The 16,137-nt window shown below is 42.7% G+C and overlaps 1 protein-coding gene across 1 annotated transcript in view; it reads right to left on the reverse strand.

Annotated features, from left to right (window-relative positions):
- Positions 1 to 6,054, reverse strand: part of IQGAP2 (IQ motif containing GTPase activating protein 2) — a gene marked incomplete at its 3' end in the record, with an annotated part of 261,119 nt that extends 255,065 nt beyond the window's left edge. The window contains exon 1 of the mRNA XM_084234138.1: positions 5,915 to 6,054. Within this exon, the coding sequence (XP_084090264.1) occupies positions 5,915 to 5,960 (46 nt within the window). The 5' untranslated portion in view covers positions 5,961 to 6,054. The remainder of the gene's footprint in view (positions 1 to 5,914) is intronic.
- Positions 6,055 to 16,137: the final 10,083 nt, after the last annotated feature.

Genomic DNA, 16,137 nt, shown 5'->3' on the forward strand with positions numbered 1-16,137 from the left:
CAGAGTGGTCAGCACCTGGAGTACAGGCAAACATACCCCATGATCATAAAGTCAAAGCCGACTTCGGTTAGAGGTGAGTCAAATCTAAGCACCTGCTCTTGCCCTGGCAAGATGGCAAGAGTCGTTTTCCAACAAAACTGATATGACTGTTATCTGAGGGCAATAAACCCTCCAGTGAAATTTGAGAAAAAGTGCCACAAATAATGGAGAGAATGAAGAAAAAGAGGTGACACTATCTGTATGATAAACCCTACTATCTAAATCTTTAGGTAAACCCCACTATTTATATAATTTAGTTGTCAAGATTCTTGCCTTACTGCAACTACACCTTTTTCTTACCTATTCTCGGAGAATTTCCTTTTTGGTATAGTTAGAGTTCGTTGTCTGCCTGACTGCATTCTGCAAAGCTCCAGCAAGGGCCCCTGCCTACATCATCTCTTTGTAATCGCTGAATACCTCTAGTCCCACAAACACAATCATTATTCAGTCACCTCTGGCCTATCCTGAGCACAACTGAACAGCACAGCAAAAGTCCCAGGCCCACAGCCTGGGAAAGGGGCCTCTGAGCAGCCCAGGGAGAGGACACATGCCCAAACCTCACCCTCCTGCTGTTTCCAGCACCAAGCATTCCAAGCACACCTAACCTTCCCATCATTCCCACTTCTTTAGGCCATGACTACTCTCCTTAAGACAACTCTAACCGCCTTCTGTTATCTACAAATAAAGAATTCCATGATATATCCCTTCCAGCTGCACCTCCCTTCCAAGCCATCTATCAACAGATACAACAAACTATCCACACAACAAATATACTGGAATGCCTTTCAAATCTGAGCACCTGCTCTTGCCCTGGCAAGATGGCAAGAGTCGTTTTCCAACAAAACTGATATGACTGTTATCTGAGGGCAATAAACCTCCAGTGAAATTTGAGAAAAAGTGCCACAAATAATGGAGAGAATGAAGAAAAAGAGGTGACACTATCTATAGTCATTGCCCTATTCAAATCCATTACTTTCACGCCTTCACTTTCACAGAACTTAGAAGTGTGCTAAATATAATCACTACTCTTTATTTTTCAACTTCTCTGGTGAGATCTGGCTTAAGTCATTTTCCCTTCATCCACAATGTGTTGTACATATTAGGTGCTCAGTTAATTGAAAAAAGTGCAATTGGTTTAGCACTATGTGCCAGGAACCACTTTAACCACCATTATAGGAACATAACACAGCACCCTTCGAGGCACAGGGGAAAGCCCCAAGGCTGCTCAAGTAGTTAGTGGTCAAGTTAGCATTCAATTCTACATCTATGCACCTTCAAAACTTTTGTCATGTCACATCAAGGGAGAAAAGCAAAATAGAAGGGGAAAGTGTAAGATTCAACTCATTCATGAGTCACCCCACTATAAACTTTATACCTGATTTCTCATCCACCTCAGATGTCAAAGAATTGCCAGTCTATGTAATAAGGTGAGTTTTAGAAATTACCCTCTTTGAAATCACTGGAGCATGCCACTATGTTATTCTGGAAGTCTTTCATTTCAGTGACTCACAATGAGATGGAATGTCTCTACCTATACATAAAGTCTTTTGATGAAGCTTGGATGTAGTAAATAAAAAGTCCATGTATTCTTCTATACTTTTCCCTGAGGGAGAAAAAGAAAAGGAAAATCAAATTTAAAGAATGCCATACATCATCTGTTTTTAAAAGAGCAAGCTAGCCCAAAGCTTCAGGTTTCCACAGTTTGATAACATCATGACAAACACCAGAAACAGAAAGAAATCCTTAGGACTGATTCAAGGGAGGCAGTGTCAATAGCTGGTGAGAACAGAGTTGAGGGTCTGACAGCCCCGAATTCCAAGTTCCCTCTGTCCCTAGCTACCTGTGTGCACCTGAGACAACATCATGGCTTTCAGCTTCTTTATGAAATGGGGAAACCACTGGCCTACCCAAAGGTAACAATGAGCTGATGGTAATAACAACTGAAAACACCCAGACTTGGTAAATTCATAAACCTTAATTCTACCTCCCATGCTGGACTTTCTACCCTGGTGGACATAACTATCAAATCAGAAGTTGGGTGGCCTCTGTTTCTTCTTCCAGTACCATGAAGACTTGGTGTCACTCTGTTCCGATATATGCCTTTTAAATAAAGTTGGTTAATGTGGAATTAAAGTTTGAGGAGTAACAGTAAATGAGAGGGGGAAAGGTGTTAGCTAACACTCTAAATCACACTAAATTCCAAGATGAACTTGGTATTACAAGTTGAAGCTCACCCGAACAAGTCATTTTGGCTAACAGCATGTGTAATTAAAGTTAAAAGTATACTAAAACAACACTTTAGCTGCTGACCTTGAAGTTCCTTTTGAAACGTTCAACCAAAACATTAGCACATGAAGGAGAGACTTGACTTTGTCTACAAAAGACAGCTTCACATGCAACACTGCATATATCCCGAACCTTCCCCCAGTTCTGACAGAATTGCTGAGTCATCTGTGCTGACCGTATGTATTCAATCCTGCTTTATAGACCCGAGTTGTAACTAGTTCAGAATGTAAATTTCATCTTGAGTCAATACTGGAATGAGTTTATGTTGTCCACCCCAGTACTCCAGTTACCAGGAGATTTAGAAGGCTCACCATGAGACAAGCACTCACAACATCAGCCACAACTTCCCCAAAAAAACATACAGGATGCCAGGCTTATGATGCACTTTTAAAAAGAAGCAAACCCTGAAACACTGCTTACTTTTAGTTTTACAAGGTTTCCCATGAAAGAAGTTTTGCAGAGGGTAGGAAGCCATAATTCTTTCTACACACATTGATCACTAACCCACAGTAGGCATTTCAACATGGAGTGGATTATCTGTGATGAATGAAACTTGTTAAGTCTAGTCACAAAGGCCCCCGCCCCCCCTTTTGCTACTACTGGTCTTTTTTTACTCTTAAGTAATAGCTAGCACAAAACTTTTGACAGATGATGGTGGCAATATATTTTCAGAATTACTCTGCCAAGTACATCAAAGTTTATTACAATAGCATAAGTTATTTCAAATCATACCTAAGCATAAGTGTCATTTAAATTTGGTTTTGAGTTTAGAAAGATATTTGCGTTATTGCATTACTCAGTTGGTATTTCATTTTAGTTCTGTAGTAATATCACACACAGAAACTTTATAGGTTGCAGAAAGATGTGGTCAACAGGGAAGTGACAGTAATTGAATAGAAAGTGGTCTATTTCATTTCAGTGGTCTTGTGTGCCAATCAGAAACTTAAGCAATGCCTCCTGTCAGAAATCTGAGAAGGGAGCCTTCATGGAGAACGCACTGAGCAATCCCTCAAGTACCACTTACTACATGGTATTTTATAGACACTCACCTGGTAAAGAGGAGAGAACCCTAGCAGTCTTGAGCTGAGTTCATTTACTTTGTATAAGAATGACCAAATCAAACAATTCAAGGGGAGAAAGAGATTAACAAAAGACCAGACAGAAAACAAATCTAACCAACTTTAATCCAGACTACCCAAAAGTTGTTTTTAAAGAAGTCTTAAATATTTTTAACTCTGAATATACAACAATGAAGCTGTAATTAGAATATATAGGATATACAGGGAATGCATAAGGAATTACTTTATTTTTAAATGCTGGGGATAAAGCCTGGTTAGTGTAGCATGCGATTTTATTGGACCTGTACTTACCAAACCAAGAGATTAAAAAAAAAAAAAAATCCCACAGCCCTGTAATGGAACACAGCAAAGACAACCCTGCGTCACTCTTCTCCCGCCTCCCTGGGAAGGACTTGTACCTTTATTTTCAGACTTGTGTTGCCAGAAGGTTCAGAAAGTCAATCACTACCAGAAATGATATACTCTGACACATCATATAGTCCCTTTTTGATAAAGAGTCAATATAGGATAGTACTTATAAACACTAAGATATATCCAACTTGATTATCATATTAATAAGGTATGAACACATACTATTCATGAATCTAGTATTAAAATTACAGAGAAAAGCTCATTGTGTGAACATAACAGGCAACTACATTAAAGCCTTAATAATCTAGAGTAGCCATAAAGCCCGGAAACCATTTATTTTCCATTTTTTACTATGTTAAATGGCCAAAGAATGCCAGCACTTGAAGTGGGAGCAGGTTAAATGGGAATGAGTCCAACAGGATGGCACATCAGTCCATTACACCAGACATGTGAGAGAAGTTCAACAATGATTTGCAAAGTGGCCATGCAGATTGCTCTTCTTGCAAACAGGTTCCCAGCCACCTTGACTGCACTAAAAGCATATTAAGCATCGTCACAGATGCCCATGCAGAGATGGATGAAAATACTGCATGCATGCATGCATGCACTCCATTCACTGCACCTGTGAAATGCACATTGAAACACTGAGGAAATATACCAAACTGATCATGGCTTGAAAAGTGATACCAAAAACTATTTTATGTACATTCACCTAGTTTCCAAACTTTGAGGTCACGTATAATTGGACACACTGAAGCTAAAGTATATTCTGGGATCTTGCCACATAAATAAAGGACTTTCACCAACCAGAGGTTGACACTACCCACACTGGATGAGCACATCCTTCTGCCTTGGGCCCCAGGAGCTCTGCTATCTGTGTGGTCACCAGAGAGCAAACTAATTAAGTTTGCAAAGAGCTAGGTTCTGGGTTAAATGCATTTCCCTATAGTACAGAGGCTGCAACTGACTCCTCTGGTCTCCTCACTGCCTGACACCAAAAGGGTCACACGGTGAAAGTAACTTCCCATCTGACACTGCATTCCAAGACTGGTGTGGAGGAAGAGGAGGGTTACTCAAGTTGACTACTCCCCTTTTTTAATTAGGGCAAGAGTGTGGCCCTCCCAATCATCCGGAAACCGCCCCCACCCCGCCCCATACACACACACTAACCCACTCCGCTGCAGGTATCACCAACTTAACCCAAACCTGGAACCTTTGACCAAGGGCAGGTTGGGCAAAAAATTAACCTGTGGCCCTCGGCCATAGGTTCAGTGACAGGGCCAACCCTGAAGGAAAAGAGAGAGCGAGCCAACTTTCTGTTTGTTTTAAAGGAAATACTTCCTGGCACAGGTTTCGTAAAGACTCTGAACTCTACACATAAAGCCACTTGGTTGGTTGGTCCTAATCTAGCTCCATCCACTCACCAGCAGAGCAACCTCATTCTGAGGGCAGCCCTGGGTAATCGACACCATCTCGTTCAAGTCACGAGGGCTCCCACCAAACCCCGGGGAGCCCAGCGCCGCTCCCCCTCTGTGCAGTAGTTCTCGCTGCGCGCGCGCAGCACGGGCCTGGGGGGCGGGGAGGAGATGGGCTAGAGCCCAAGGGCCCCTTCGGCCGCACCTGGAAAGGACACACCTGTGGAGTTCAAACCGGCTCCTGCGGCAGTTCCGCCGAGGCGGGTAGCAGGAGACGCCTGCCCTTCCGCGGAGGCTGACTTTGCTCCCTGCAGAGCGCGGGCACAACCACTCGAAGTGCCCACCTGTAGCCGCAGCAACCAAACTTTCCTCCCACTCTGAGTGGGAAGAATTCGGCCCCTGACGCCACCCCCTGGCCCGAGCGGGCAGCAGCCGGGAGCTCCTCACCTGATAGACACTCGGAGCCCCCCCACCCTGGTCTGTCCCAGAGCGCACACCCAGCCCTCCCGGGGCACCCCGGTGGGGTGCGCGGGGTCCAGGGCTGGAGTTGCCAGCTGGGATTCAGGAATTGGGGAGAGAAGCGCGGGACCACTCTGACCACCACCCTTTGCAACTCCCGCTCCCAACTTTGCCAGCTCTACAGCCGCTGCCCTCCCGTTCGCTCCGCAGCGTGCACCCAGCTCCCAACGCGTCTTTCGGGGCTCCCCAAGGCCGGCGAGAGCCCAGTGGGCCCGGCGCACTTACAGCCGTAGCGGGGTCTCTGCAGGGACGGCTGCTCCTCGTGGGGCATCCTGCGTAGCTCCGGGGGCCCGCCCGGGGCGCGCCCCCCGCGGGTCCCCTCGCTGGCCAGGCTCTCCGGTTCCGCGCCCGGCCGGCGCGCTCGTATCCGGCCCCTGGTCACCCTTCCCCGGTCGCCCCGAGATGGGCGACCCGCTCCCTCGGTGCTCACTCGCCGGCGCCCGCTGCCGCCGCCTCGCGCTGACACCCGAGCAAAAGTGAACTCTCCGCTCCCGCGCCCGCGCCCGCCCGGCCGCCGCCTCCCGCGGCAGGTTTCCTTTCTCCTCCCGCCCGGCCCCGTTATTCGCCGGAGGCGCCGGGCGCCAGGCGCGGCTCAGCGACCCCTACAGCGCGCGCGGAGCAGCGCAGCGCAGCGCCCGGGGAGGCCCGCCCCGCCCCGCCCCGCCCGGCCCGGCCCGGCCCGGCCCGGCCCGGCCCGGGATTGGAGGAGGGGGCGCGCGGGCCGCGGCGCCGGGCAGGGATCCCCCGAAACAGGGGCCCGCGCGCAGCTGGCGGCCGGGAGGCTGCCCGTCCGCCCGGTTCGCACTTCAGGGGGGTTTGTCAACAAGGGTGGAAGTGAACCCGCGCCCAGAACTAGAAAAACCGCAGAGGACACAGGCGCCCTGCTCGTCGGGGTGTTGCTCAGTTACAGAAAGACAAACAGCGCGGTTTCTTTTCCTCTGGGGAAGACCCTTTGTGTTTTTGTTTTGTTTTGTTTTTTGTTTTTTGTTTTTTTTTAAATTGGGCGCGTTTTTCCCCCTCCCTTCTGCAAGTTCTTTCTGTGACTCTGTCTACAAACTACTTTCATAACAAACGAGAGTGTGTGTTTGCTGGAGGGGCAAAATACTATCAAGCAGCCACACAAAATCCAGCTGGGAGTCTTGGGAGTCTTCCCCCAGGCCCCCTCTGCCTGCTCCGCCCTACGTATAGGACCGTCGCCAGCTCCACTTGGGGAGCAAACCACAGAAACCTTTTCCGGCTAACTGTTTTAAGGACATGAAACGGTCATGCGGTTGTTTTAAAAGGGGGGTTTTCATGCGGTCGCCTGAGTGTAAGATCTGAAGACGTTGGATTCACCTATACCTGTGCCTTCACCTGGTTTGTCCAACGTGGCATGTGTGGTTATCCAGATAGTTGGCAAAATACTATATTTATGAGATGGGTGTAGTGACACTCACCATATTAACATGTGCAAAGATACAGTGTGCACCGCTTCTCAGCCTTAAGGCTACTATCAGGTGAAGAGACAGAGTGGCTAGCTATTTTCTTAAGGCAGGGACAGTCCTTCTTAAACTCGTAGAAATTCGGATTCTTGAGACCTTCCCTTAGAGTTTCCAGTTTAGGTGGTCTGGGCTGGGGCCCAGGAACTTGCATTTTGAACAAGTTGCCACATGATCCTGACAGGCAGATCTGTGGGCCAGGCTTACAATGGGTCTATTAGAAAACAGGCAGGAGGGATTTCAGTTGGGCTCAGAGAAATCTCTTTCACGGGAGAGCAAGAGGATTCTCTCCCCCATCCTCATCTCTTTTCTTCTTTTTTCTTTTTCCTGGCATTAGACTCTCACCTGGTTGGGCTAGGATAGAGGGGTTTTTCTTCAAAGCAGATGCCTCCAATGAGAAGGATAATTCACAGGTGAGACAACCACATTGGGAACCATAGCACCTTGGCAGTCAGCGTTGGGGGAAGAGGGGATATGTCCCTATGTTTCAGGATGTGCTGAATTGGATGATAGCTAAAGTTCATTCCATCTCAATGATTCCATGTTATTAACTATTAAGCACTTATGCTATCAATTGTCAATGTGAGTATATGACTTAGGGCTCAAATGAGTAGGTAGTCTAGGTAGTTAGAGGTAGGGGGCAAGTCACTATAAACTAGAATGGTCCAGGAAAGTTTGAAAGCATGGTTTGAAGTACCGTGAAAAGTGGGTAAGAGATGGATGGACAGTGTACACTCCTAGGCCACCGGATGAGGTCAGGTGAAGGTAAAAGCTTCAAAGTTGATCTCAGACCATGGAGATTATCCAGTGGAATGTCTGGGTAAGAGGAATAGATATTGATATTATCATTGGAGCATTTGAGAGCTCTTTAAGGTTTGGGGCATGATGCAAGGGAGTTGAGGGAAGGTAAATCTCACAGCAGGTTATGGAATGGGTTAGAGTTTGGTGACTTGGTGTGGGCTAGGGATAGAAGGGCAAAGTAAGCAGAGTACCAAGAAGGTTGGCACCTGTAGAAATGATAAAGGGGAACTTTAAATATGAACAACTTGGTGCCATTAACACATATATCAATAGGTACCACCGACTGTAATAAACAAATACCTGTTATTGGTTAAAAAAATGAAGATTAAAGCATAATTAGGTGATCTGCAAGGAAGTCTAGCTGGTCAGCTCTTCTCTGAAGGCTCTGGGGAGAGTTCAAGGCTCTGTCATGGGTAATTTTTTTTTATGGAGAACATACCACTAAGATTTCCTTGGCAAATGCTCCTGATTGTTTGGCAAATACTAAAAGTAGTCTCTAGGATTTCAGTCTGCAGTCACTGGGTAACAGTATGCTCTTACAGATCACTTCTCCCCAGAATCTCAGAAAAGAAACTTATGTGCAGAATTCTGGACTATTTTCTTGTAGGGTTTGACATTAGAGAATGATTCAATAAATACCAGGGCATGTGCCAGCTAATTTTGCCATCTGACTATGCCTGCAGGAATACTGAAAACAAAAACTGAGGCCATCTAGTGAAAATGTTTTTGTTTTTTTTAATAAAGCAAGAGCAATGTTTTCTTTAATGTAAGACAAAAGATGGCATTGGAAAACCATTACCTGAATTAAAATAATTTTTAAAGCAATATTTAAAAATGATTGTTTTTCAGGCTCCATCTCCTTCCTTTTAATAAATTGAAATGATTGTGAAGGTGTTTGAAAAAATACACGTTTGTTTTTATTACAAAGCAGTTTCTATTAAAAGCATCAAACAGGATTTAAAAAACTCCATGTTTGAATAAAATCTCAACATGCAACTTTAATATTCCATTCAATTTTGAAATGACTTGGTGATTTTCCAATAATACCATGTTATTGATCATTTTAAAATATATGCCAAAATAGTGACCGATGTACTTTCAAAGCATCAGTCGAAGAAGTGAGGCAGGGAGAGATGGCAATTTTTATTGAGTTATCAAGATTTTCTAACTCCTTCCCATTCCAGAAAAAGAAAGATGAGCAGGAACGGGAACTACACTTTATTGCAGAGGAGACTTCCATATCTAAAAAGGAAATTGCTATAGTTCAACATCAGATTTAAAAAAATCAGAACAGAAATAAATGCAACAGACAGTGTTTCAGTTCTCAGAAACAGAAGTGGGAGTAGTCGTGTTCTGGGAGAGAAGAAGTAGAGAACGGATGGCTTGCTAGCAACGTTTTATGGACAAGGAAACAGAGGCAGAGAGGCAGCATAATTACCGTGGCTACAGACAAGTAGAACCTCAACTACATTGGGGACCTCCTGAGAGTCTCTACCATTACTTTTTTTCCTACTGTCCATATTTGTGTTTATAAATATTTTCTTCAATGAAGTCTTATTTCATTGCACTAAAGCCAATAATTTTGGACTATTTTAAAACATTATGTCAATGTTAAATCAGGAAGCCTTCTGGCAGTCTTGCCTTTTTCTCTTTGCTTTCAAGTTCTAAACAAATCAATGTTTGGAAAATGTCTAACCTTGAATGTTAGCAAATAAATAAAAACCACACACAATTCCATTATTATTTTTCCCATTTCACAGTTTAAGAAAGTTAGAACTCCAGTGAGTCTGAGAAGATGAGCATCTTGGAAGAGAAAGCAACATTAACTTGGGGGTTGGGGTTGCACTCCAGTGTTTAGTCCCTTTACTTGGCCTGAATTTTTCCCAACTGCATGCTTTCTAAGATGCACAGATGACATACTACATAGCTGATTGTTGGTTTGTGTGTTATCTCCCTCTAGAATGTGAGCTACTTGACAACTGGAACTTGGTCTTCTGTACTGTTTCGTGCCCAGTATTTGCAGCAATGCTGAATATAGTAGCTGCTCAATTATTTTGTTATGATCATAACTAAATGCTTATATGTACAAGCCACTATACTACAAATACTAGTTCTTTTAAATCTTGTAACAACTCTGTGAAGAAATCTGCATTAACAATGAAGAAATGGAAATTCAAAGAGTCTTATTGGTAGTTAATGAGGTCCCAGGTTTACTTGCACAGAATTCCATCCTCTTAAGACTAATAAATTGAACTGAAAATTTCAACATGTTTACTTCCACTAAACACGTGTTCCCAAGTGAATGCTAAAGGATCTATTACAAATGCCCCCAAGTTACCATCATTATTTGTCATCACAAAGACTAGGCACCTGGGATCCAGTTAGTATCCAGAGACTAGTTCTGATTATTGATTTTCTGATTACCCTTATGATTCCTTGATGGTCTTACATGCACTAATGAGATAAGATCTGGAAGGTGTTCAGTAAAGGGCTCAACCACATACCTGTAAAGTTGTTATGAACCAATTTTTAAAAATCACTCATGCTTTCTCACTGACTATAACTTCAAGTATGCTTTATCTTAATCTCAGCTTGATCTATCATTGGCAGTAGTTCTAATTCTAGCTTTAATTTTCTCTGCTTGACTTTTATACTCAGCTTCTGGAACACTCTGTCTTACTTGGTTGATGAGAGACAAACAAACGTCTAGCTGGCCTAGAAGAGTTTACATTTTTGAAAAAAAAAAAGCTTCACTATTTACAATGAATGAAAATGAAAACACCCACCAGGTTGACAAAACATAAATGTTTAACAAGTGTGGGGAATCAGGGCTCTTACAGAGTATTAGGATAAGTGTGCTTTGAGCAAACATTTTGAGGAATAGCTGGCCATCTCCAGTTAAGATAAAGATGAATATTTGCTGAAATCCAGCAATTCCACATGTACTAAAATCCCTTACAGAAGTTCCCATCTATAGGGAGACATACACAAGGATGTTTATTCCAGGAAAAAACTGGAAACAACCTATCTGTCCTTTAGTTGCAGAATGGATAAATACATGGTAATATATAAAAATGAGATAGAAAATGATAAATTCAATGTGGTACCATTTACGTACAACTCAAACATATAGAACAGTATCATATAACACTGCTGGGCCATGTGCATGTGGTAAACTATTAAAGTATGCACAGAAGAACATACCAATTTCAGAATGGAAATAACTTCTGAGAAATTAGGGAAGGGAAGGGGAGCTGGGAAGGCAGACAAGGACCATCAACTTTATCTATAACATTCAATTTCCTTAAAAAAAAAAAACAAAAAACTGAAGGGCCTCCCTGGTGGCAGCGCAAGGAGTTGAGCACAGCACTGTGAAGCTGGTCTGCAGCCTCTGCAACATGAATTCAATCCCCAGCCAGGGAGATACCCACATGGAGCATCAGACCTCTCCTGATTTACTCGCTGCTCCCCTCAGCAGTATACTTTGGTCTATCTGTTCTGTTCCCCACTTTGTCTCTAGTGGATGCTCTCACCTCCCACACCTCTGGCTTGTACCCTAGTTCTTGTAGTCATAAATAATAAATCTTTTTAAAAAATTGAAGAAAATATAGCATTTGTTGTAACTAGGTGGTATATACATAAGTATTTGATGTTTTATCTTCTATATCTTTCTTTTTGGAAAACTTTTCAATAAAAAGAAACATGGATTCTGTTATTACAGTCAGAATAATGACTTAGTTTGTTGGCTTGTCAGGTTTTCTTTTTAAGTTCAGATTCATTTAATTTTCTTGATTAAGGCAAATATGTATTGTTTCAAAGCCTGGGCGAGATAAATATGTTGATGGCAATTTGAATATACAAACATACATATTTTCTAGGGAAATGCTTACTAGCAGATAAAGCTGTTGTGGCCGAATTCTACCCCAAATTCAGCTGTCCCCTAACAGGCTGCTGGAAGCCACTTCCTGAGACCAGCTTCTCCTTCTGGGGCTCAATTAGTGACTCCTGGTCCTCCTATTAAAAGTCAACAAAGGATAGCAGAACAACTCTCCCTTCATGGAAGAATGCAGGGTTGGGCATACTACTCCACTCCTCTGCCTAAGCAGACATTCCCATACCTACACAAAGTATTTCTTAAACGCTTTAGTGGGGGTCTCTTTGTTTTAAATCCTTTTTTTTTTTTTTTGGTAGCAAACCAGCTCCTAAAGCTTAGTTACTTAGCTCTCAGCTTGTTAAGAGTTAATTTCACATCTGGATCTGGTCAGCCTGAGGCTGAGTATAAAAGCCAATAGTGAACCAAGGAAAACCACAGCAGGAGTACGCCTGCCTTCTCTCATATGCTAAACACAACTGTCACCTCAAACTCAACAGATAGAAAACCAGAACCGGCTATGTCATTCCCCATCCACCTGTGGGTCTTTCGTGATTGCCTACCCTGTCGAAACAAATATTTTTAGTCACGAATTCAAAACCTCAGTCTTTTTGGATTCCTCCAGTATCATTCCTCAGCATCCAGTCACTCACCAGGACTTAGTGCTTCTTTGCTCATATCTCTGGTTTGTTAATATCTTTTCTTTCTTCTCTGCTCTCATCATCACCACCACTCTTGTTCAGGCTCTTACCATCTTACACCTGGGCTGCTCCAATGGCTATTCCTGTGTTGACTTTCCTTCCTTGCATTTTAGCTTATTTCCTCCTCTGAATATGTGTCAAATAGTTTTATTGATACTGTCCTTTAAGCCTTTAGCAAATGCTATTTTTGTTGCTATTTATGCTTCTATTATGTTTCTATTATCCTAGTGATTAAATGAAATAAGCACTTGGAGTGCCCAGATTTCCCTTTTACTTCCCAAGTAGTAGACCAAAGAAGTAACCCCAGAGGAGCCAAGATAGCAAAGTAGAAGTTACTACTGTTGAAACCCTGATCATTCATGGGTGGAATTCTAGGATTCTTTTTCCCTCTAGAGACATTGACAGTGTAAAAATGGAGAGCTTTCATGAAATTAGAATTTGAATTGTATCCAGCATAGAGTAAGTGCTCAATAAAGACTTGACAATCACAGTGGAGATCTATTTGAGTTTAGGCAAGTGATGACATCAACAAAATAGGGTCTACCTACAACATATAAAAATTATCATTTGATCTCTACAGTTTCTAGGCCAGGTCAATAAAACCAGCTGGTTTGTGAAGACTTCTGTCTCAATCAACTCTGACTGTTATAACAAAATACCACAGACTCTGTGGCTTAACAACAGACATTTGTTTCTCACAGTTCAGGAGGCTGAGAAGTCCAAGATTAGGATGCCAGCTGATACAGTTCCTGCTGAGAGCCCTCTCTTCCTGGTCTGCAGACAGTTGGCTGTCTTCTCATTAGTCCTTACTTATCCTTGTTCGGTATATAAGAGCAAGAGAGAGATGGGGAAGGTGGGGGAGGGTGGCTTCCTGGCTCTTTCTTTTCATAAGGGCATTAATTCCATTTTGATAACTCCAATCTCATAATCTAATCTAACCCTAACTTCCTCCCATTGGCCCTACCTCCAAATACCAAATACCATCACTTTGGGGTTTAGGGCTTCAACATGTGACTATTTTGGGCAGGGAGGGGAGATGTCCATCCCTTCCATAGCAGCTTTTCTTTTATTTTTTTTTTTTAAAGATTTATTATTTATGCATACAAGAACTAGGTTATAGGCCAGAGGTGCAGGGGGTGAGAGGATTCACCAGAGACAGAGTGGGGAACAGAACAGGCAGATTGACCAAAGTACACTGCTGAGGGGAGCAGCAGGTGAGTCAGGAGAGGTCTGCTGCGCCATGTGGGTTGCTCCCTGGCCAGCTGGGGATCGAACTTGTGCTGCAGAGGCTGTGGATTGCTTCATAGTGCAGTGCTTAACCCGTTGCACCACCAGGGAGGCCCAGCTATTTTTTTCCCCTAAAATTTCTGTATTTGAAAAATGTTGGAATGTCAGAGAAGTGTTACTGTACCAGGTCACATGACCTATATTTTTGTGAAAATGTGCTATGAACAAAGGCCAGATAAGCAGAGAAAGGAGGGTGTTGTTGAAGAGTAAGGCAGGAACCTCCTGCTGGGCAGCCAAGGTCCAGTGAGGGGGGTGAGGGGGGTGGAGGCACACCCCTCACCTAAAGACTCTGCATAATGCTCTGTCATGTTAAACCCTTAATGTTTATTGTTAGATTTCAAAAAAACCTCTGCCTTTCTTTCCACTCTAAGTGCTATGTGCTCTTTATAGTGCTTATTTGAATAATATTAAACTGAATTAAAATTATTTTCACTTTGAAAGTGAATTCTACAATCTTTTCAAAGAACTGAGGACATTTCAGGAGGTAAAATTAAACAAAATAGAACAGAGTTAGAAATATATCTTTTGCAAACTATAATGTTAACTTTAAGTCTCTGTTAAAACATGGTGAATTAAGCTCTTCTGAATGTCTGGAGTTTATATCTTCTCAGAACATCTGTTAATTATATAAACTTAAGACTTAAAAGAATGCCTCCTTGAAAAGGTCTAAGGTGCTCTTTTAAAAAAGAAAGTATTTAGCTGGAAGTACTAGAGAAAGAATTTGTCTACTGGGTAGTTTTCAATAAACAACACAACCTTTGATCAAATTTTGAAAATCTGGCCCCAATTCACACACAGTTCCTCTTCAAGATCACAAAAATGTACCAAGGACTCTAACCTCCCATGCCCCAGGGGATCTGAGCTCACTTTGATTTGGTTTTTTATTTTTACACCAATTTGTTTATAAGCAAATGCACCTATAACACTTTTAAATCATAAGTGATTTTTTCATTCTTCAGTCTATTTTAGTAAAACAAATTTTAATAGAATTCAGCCAGCACTGGATAGCCAATCGACTGTGTCAGGGTCTTGGTCGGTTTTGTAGTACTTGGCCTCAAAGTCAGGTTTCGGAATTCTACTTTTTACTTCACTTGATTAAGTTGCTCAGTCTTTTTAGAATCCCTAGGAGCTAGAGGCTGAGGGCCACAAGGGATATGTTTACACTTCCTCTCTCTTCCTCCTTTCTAATCTTTATACCAGGAGGTTATTGATTCTTCTCCTAGAATATCTCTAGCAGGCTTCAGTGTTGCCTCTCAAGAAAAAGTCTTATTTTAGGTCATTTTCTTTTAAAAAGGAAAAGGAAAGAGAAATGCTCATATGTAAAATTACTATTTCCAGATAATTTCTTCCTCCAAGAGTTCTTGGGTTTCCATGACTTGGGCATCTTAATAAATCACCTAGGTTAACAACTCTCCAGTTTTATTTACTGCTCTCTATTCAGTGCCTTGCATATAGTAGGAACCCAATAAATATTTGTCAAATCAATGAATGATTAATGTTAATCTCAATTCTCTCCAAAATCAATGTCTTAGCATATCCTTTATCACTTGTTTCCCTCTAACTGGATCCCAAAATCAATTTCTTGCCTCTTCCTATGTCTTTGATGTCAACAGCCTTGTTGTGAAGGAGCAGTTCAATAATATCAGACATTTGGTAGGTGATCATAATTTCAAACAGCTTCTGGGTGGAGCAGAAAGCTAAACCTTGACTTTTACATAACTTAACAAATATCTATTTTGCAACATCTTCCACCCAGAAAAGAACAGAGTAGCAATATAGGAGGCATATATAAAATCTTAACATGGAATCCAAAGAAAGAGGCAACTATGATATCTCTGAAAACCCACCCTGTAGAAAGTCATTCCCATGCACTGCAATGTCATTCATCCTAAACAGTCAGCCAACTCAACTTCCAGAAATAGTGTTATAAGACAAAATGAAATCATGGATGTGTCTTCCTAGGAGTTGTCCATTGTGGGCAGGATGACGTGGTGAGAAAGAATCCAGCTAGAGAAAACCTCTGTGGTGACCCTGGGTCAGACTCAGCGGCTCCAGCTCCAGGAACTGCAAAGGGGGACAAAAGTTACATCAACACTTTCTAATTGCACCACTGTCTAGGGACCAGGGCAAAAGAGAGGGGTCAGTGAAAACACAAGCTGCACAAATAAAGGTAGGAGAAGGCCAGGGTATCCCTAAGAAAAGAAAAGGAAAAATCCTAGCAGCCTGAAGAATATTGGAGCTGGGTAGAGCATCGACAAAGCACCGTGTGAGGGCAGAGCATGATCCTGATTTCCACTCATTGGATCAGAA

This window comes from Talpa europaea (assembly GCF_964194135.1).
Source record: "Talpa europaea genome assembly, chromosome: 5".
Classification (NCBI taxonomy): domain Eukaryota; kingdom Metazoa; phylum Chordata; class Mammalia; order Eulipotyphla; family Talpidae; genus Talpa; species Talpa europaea.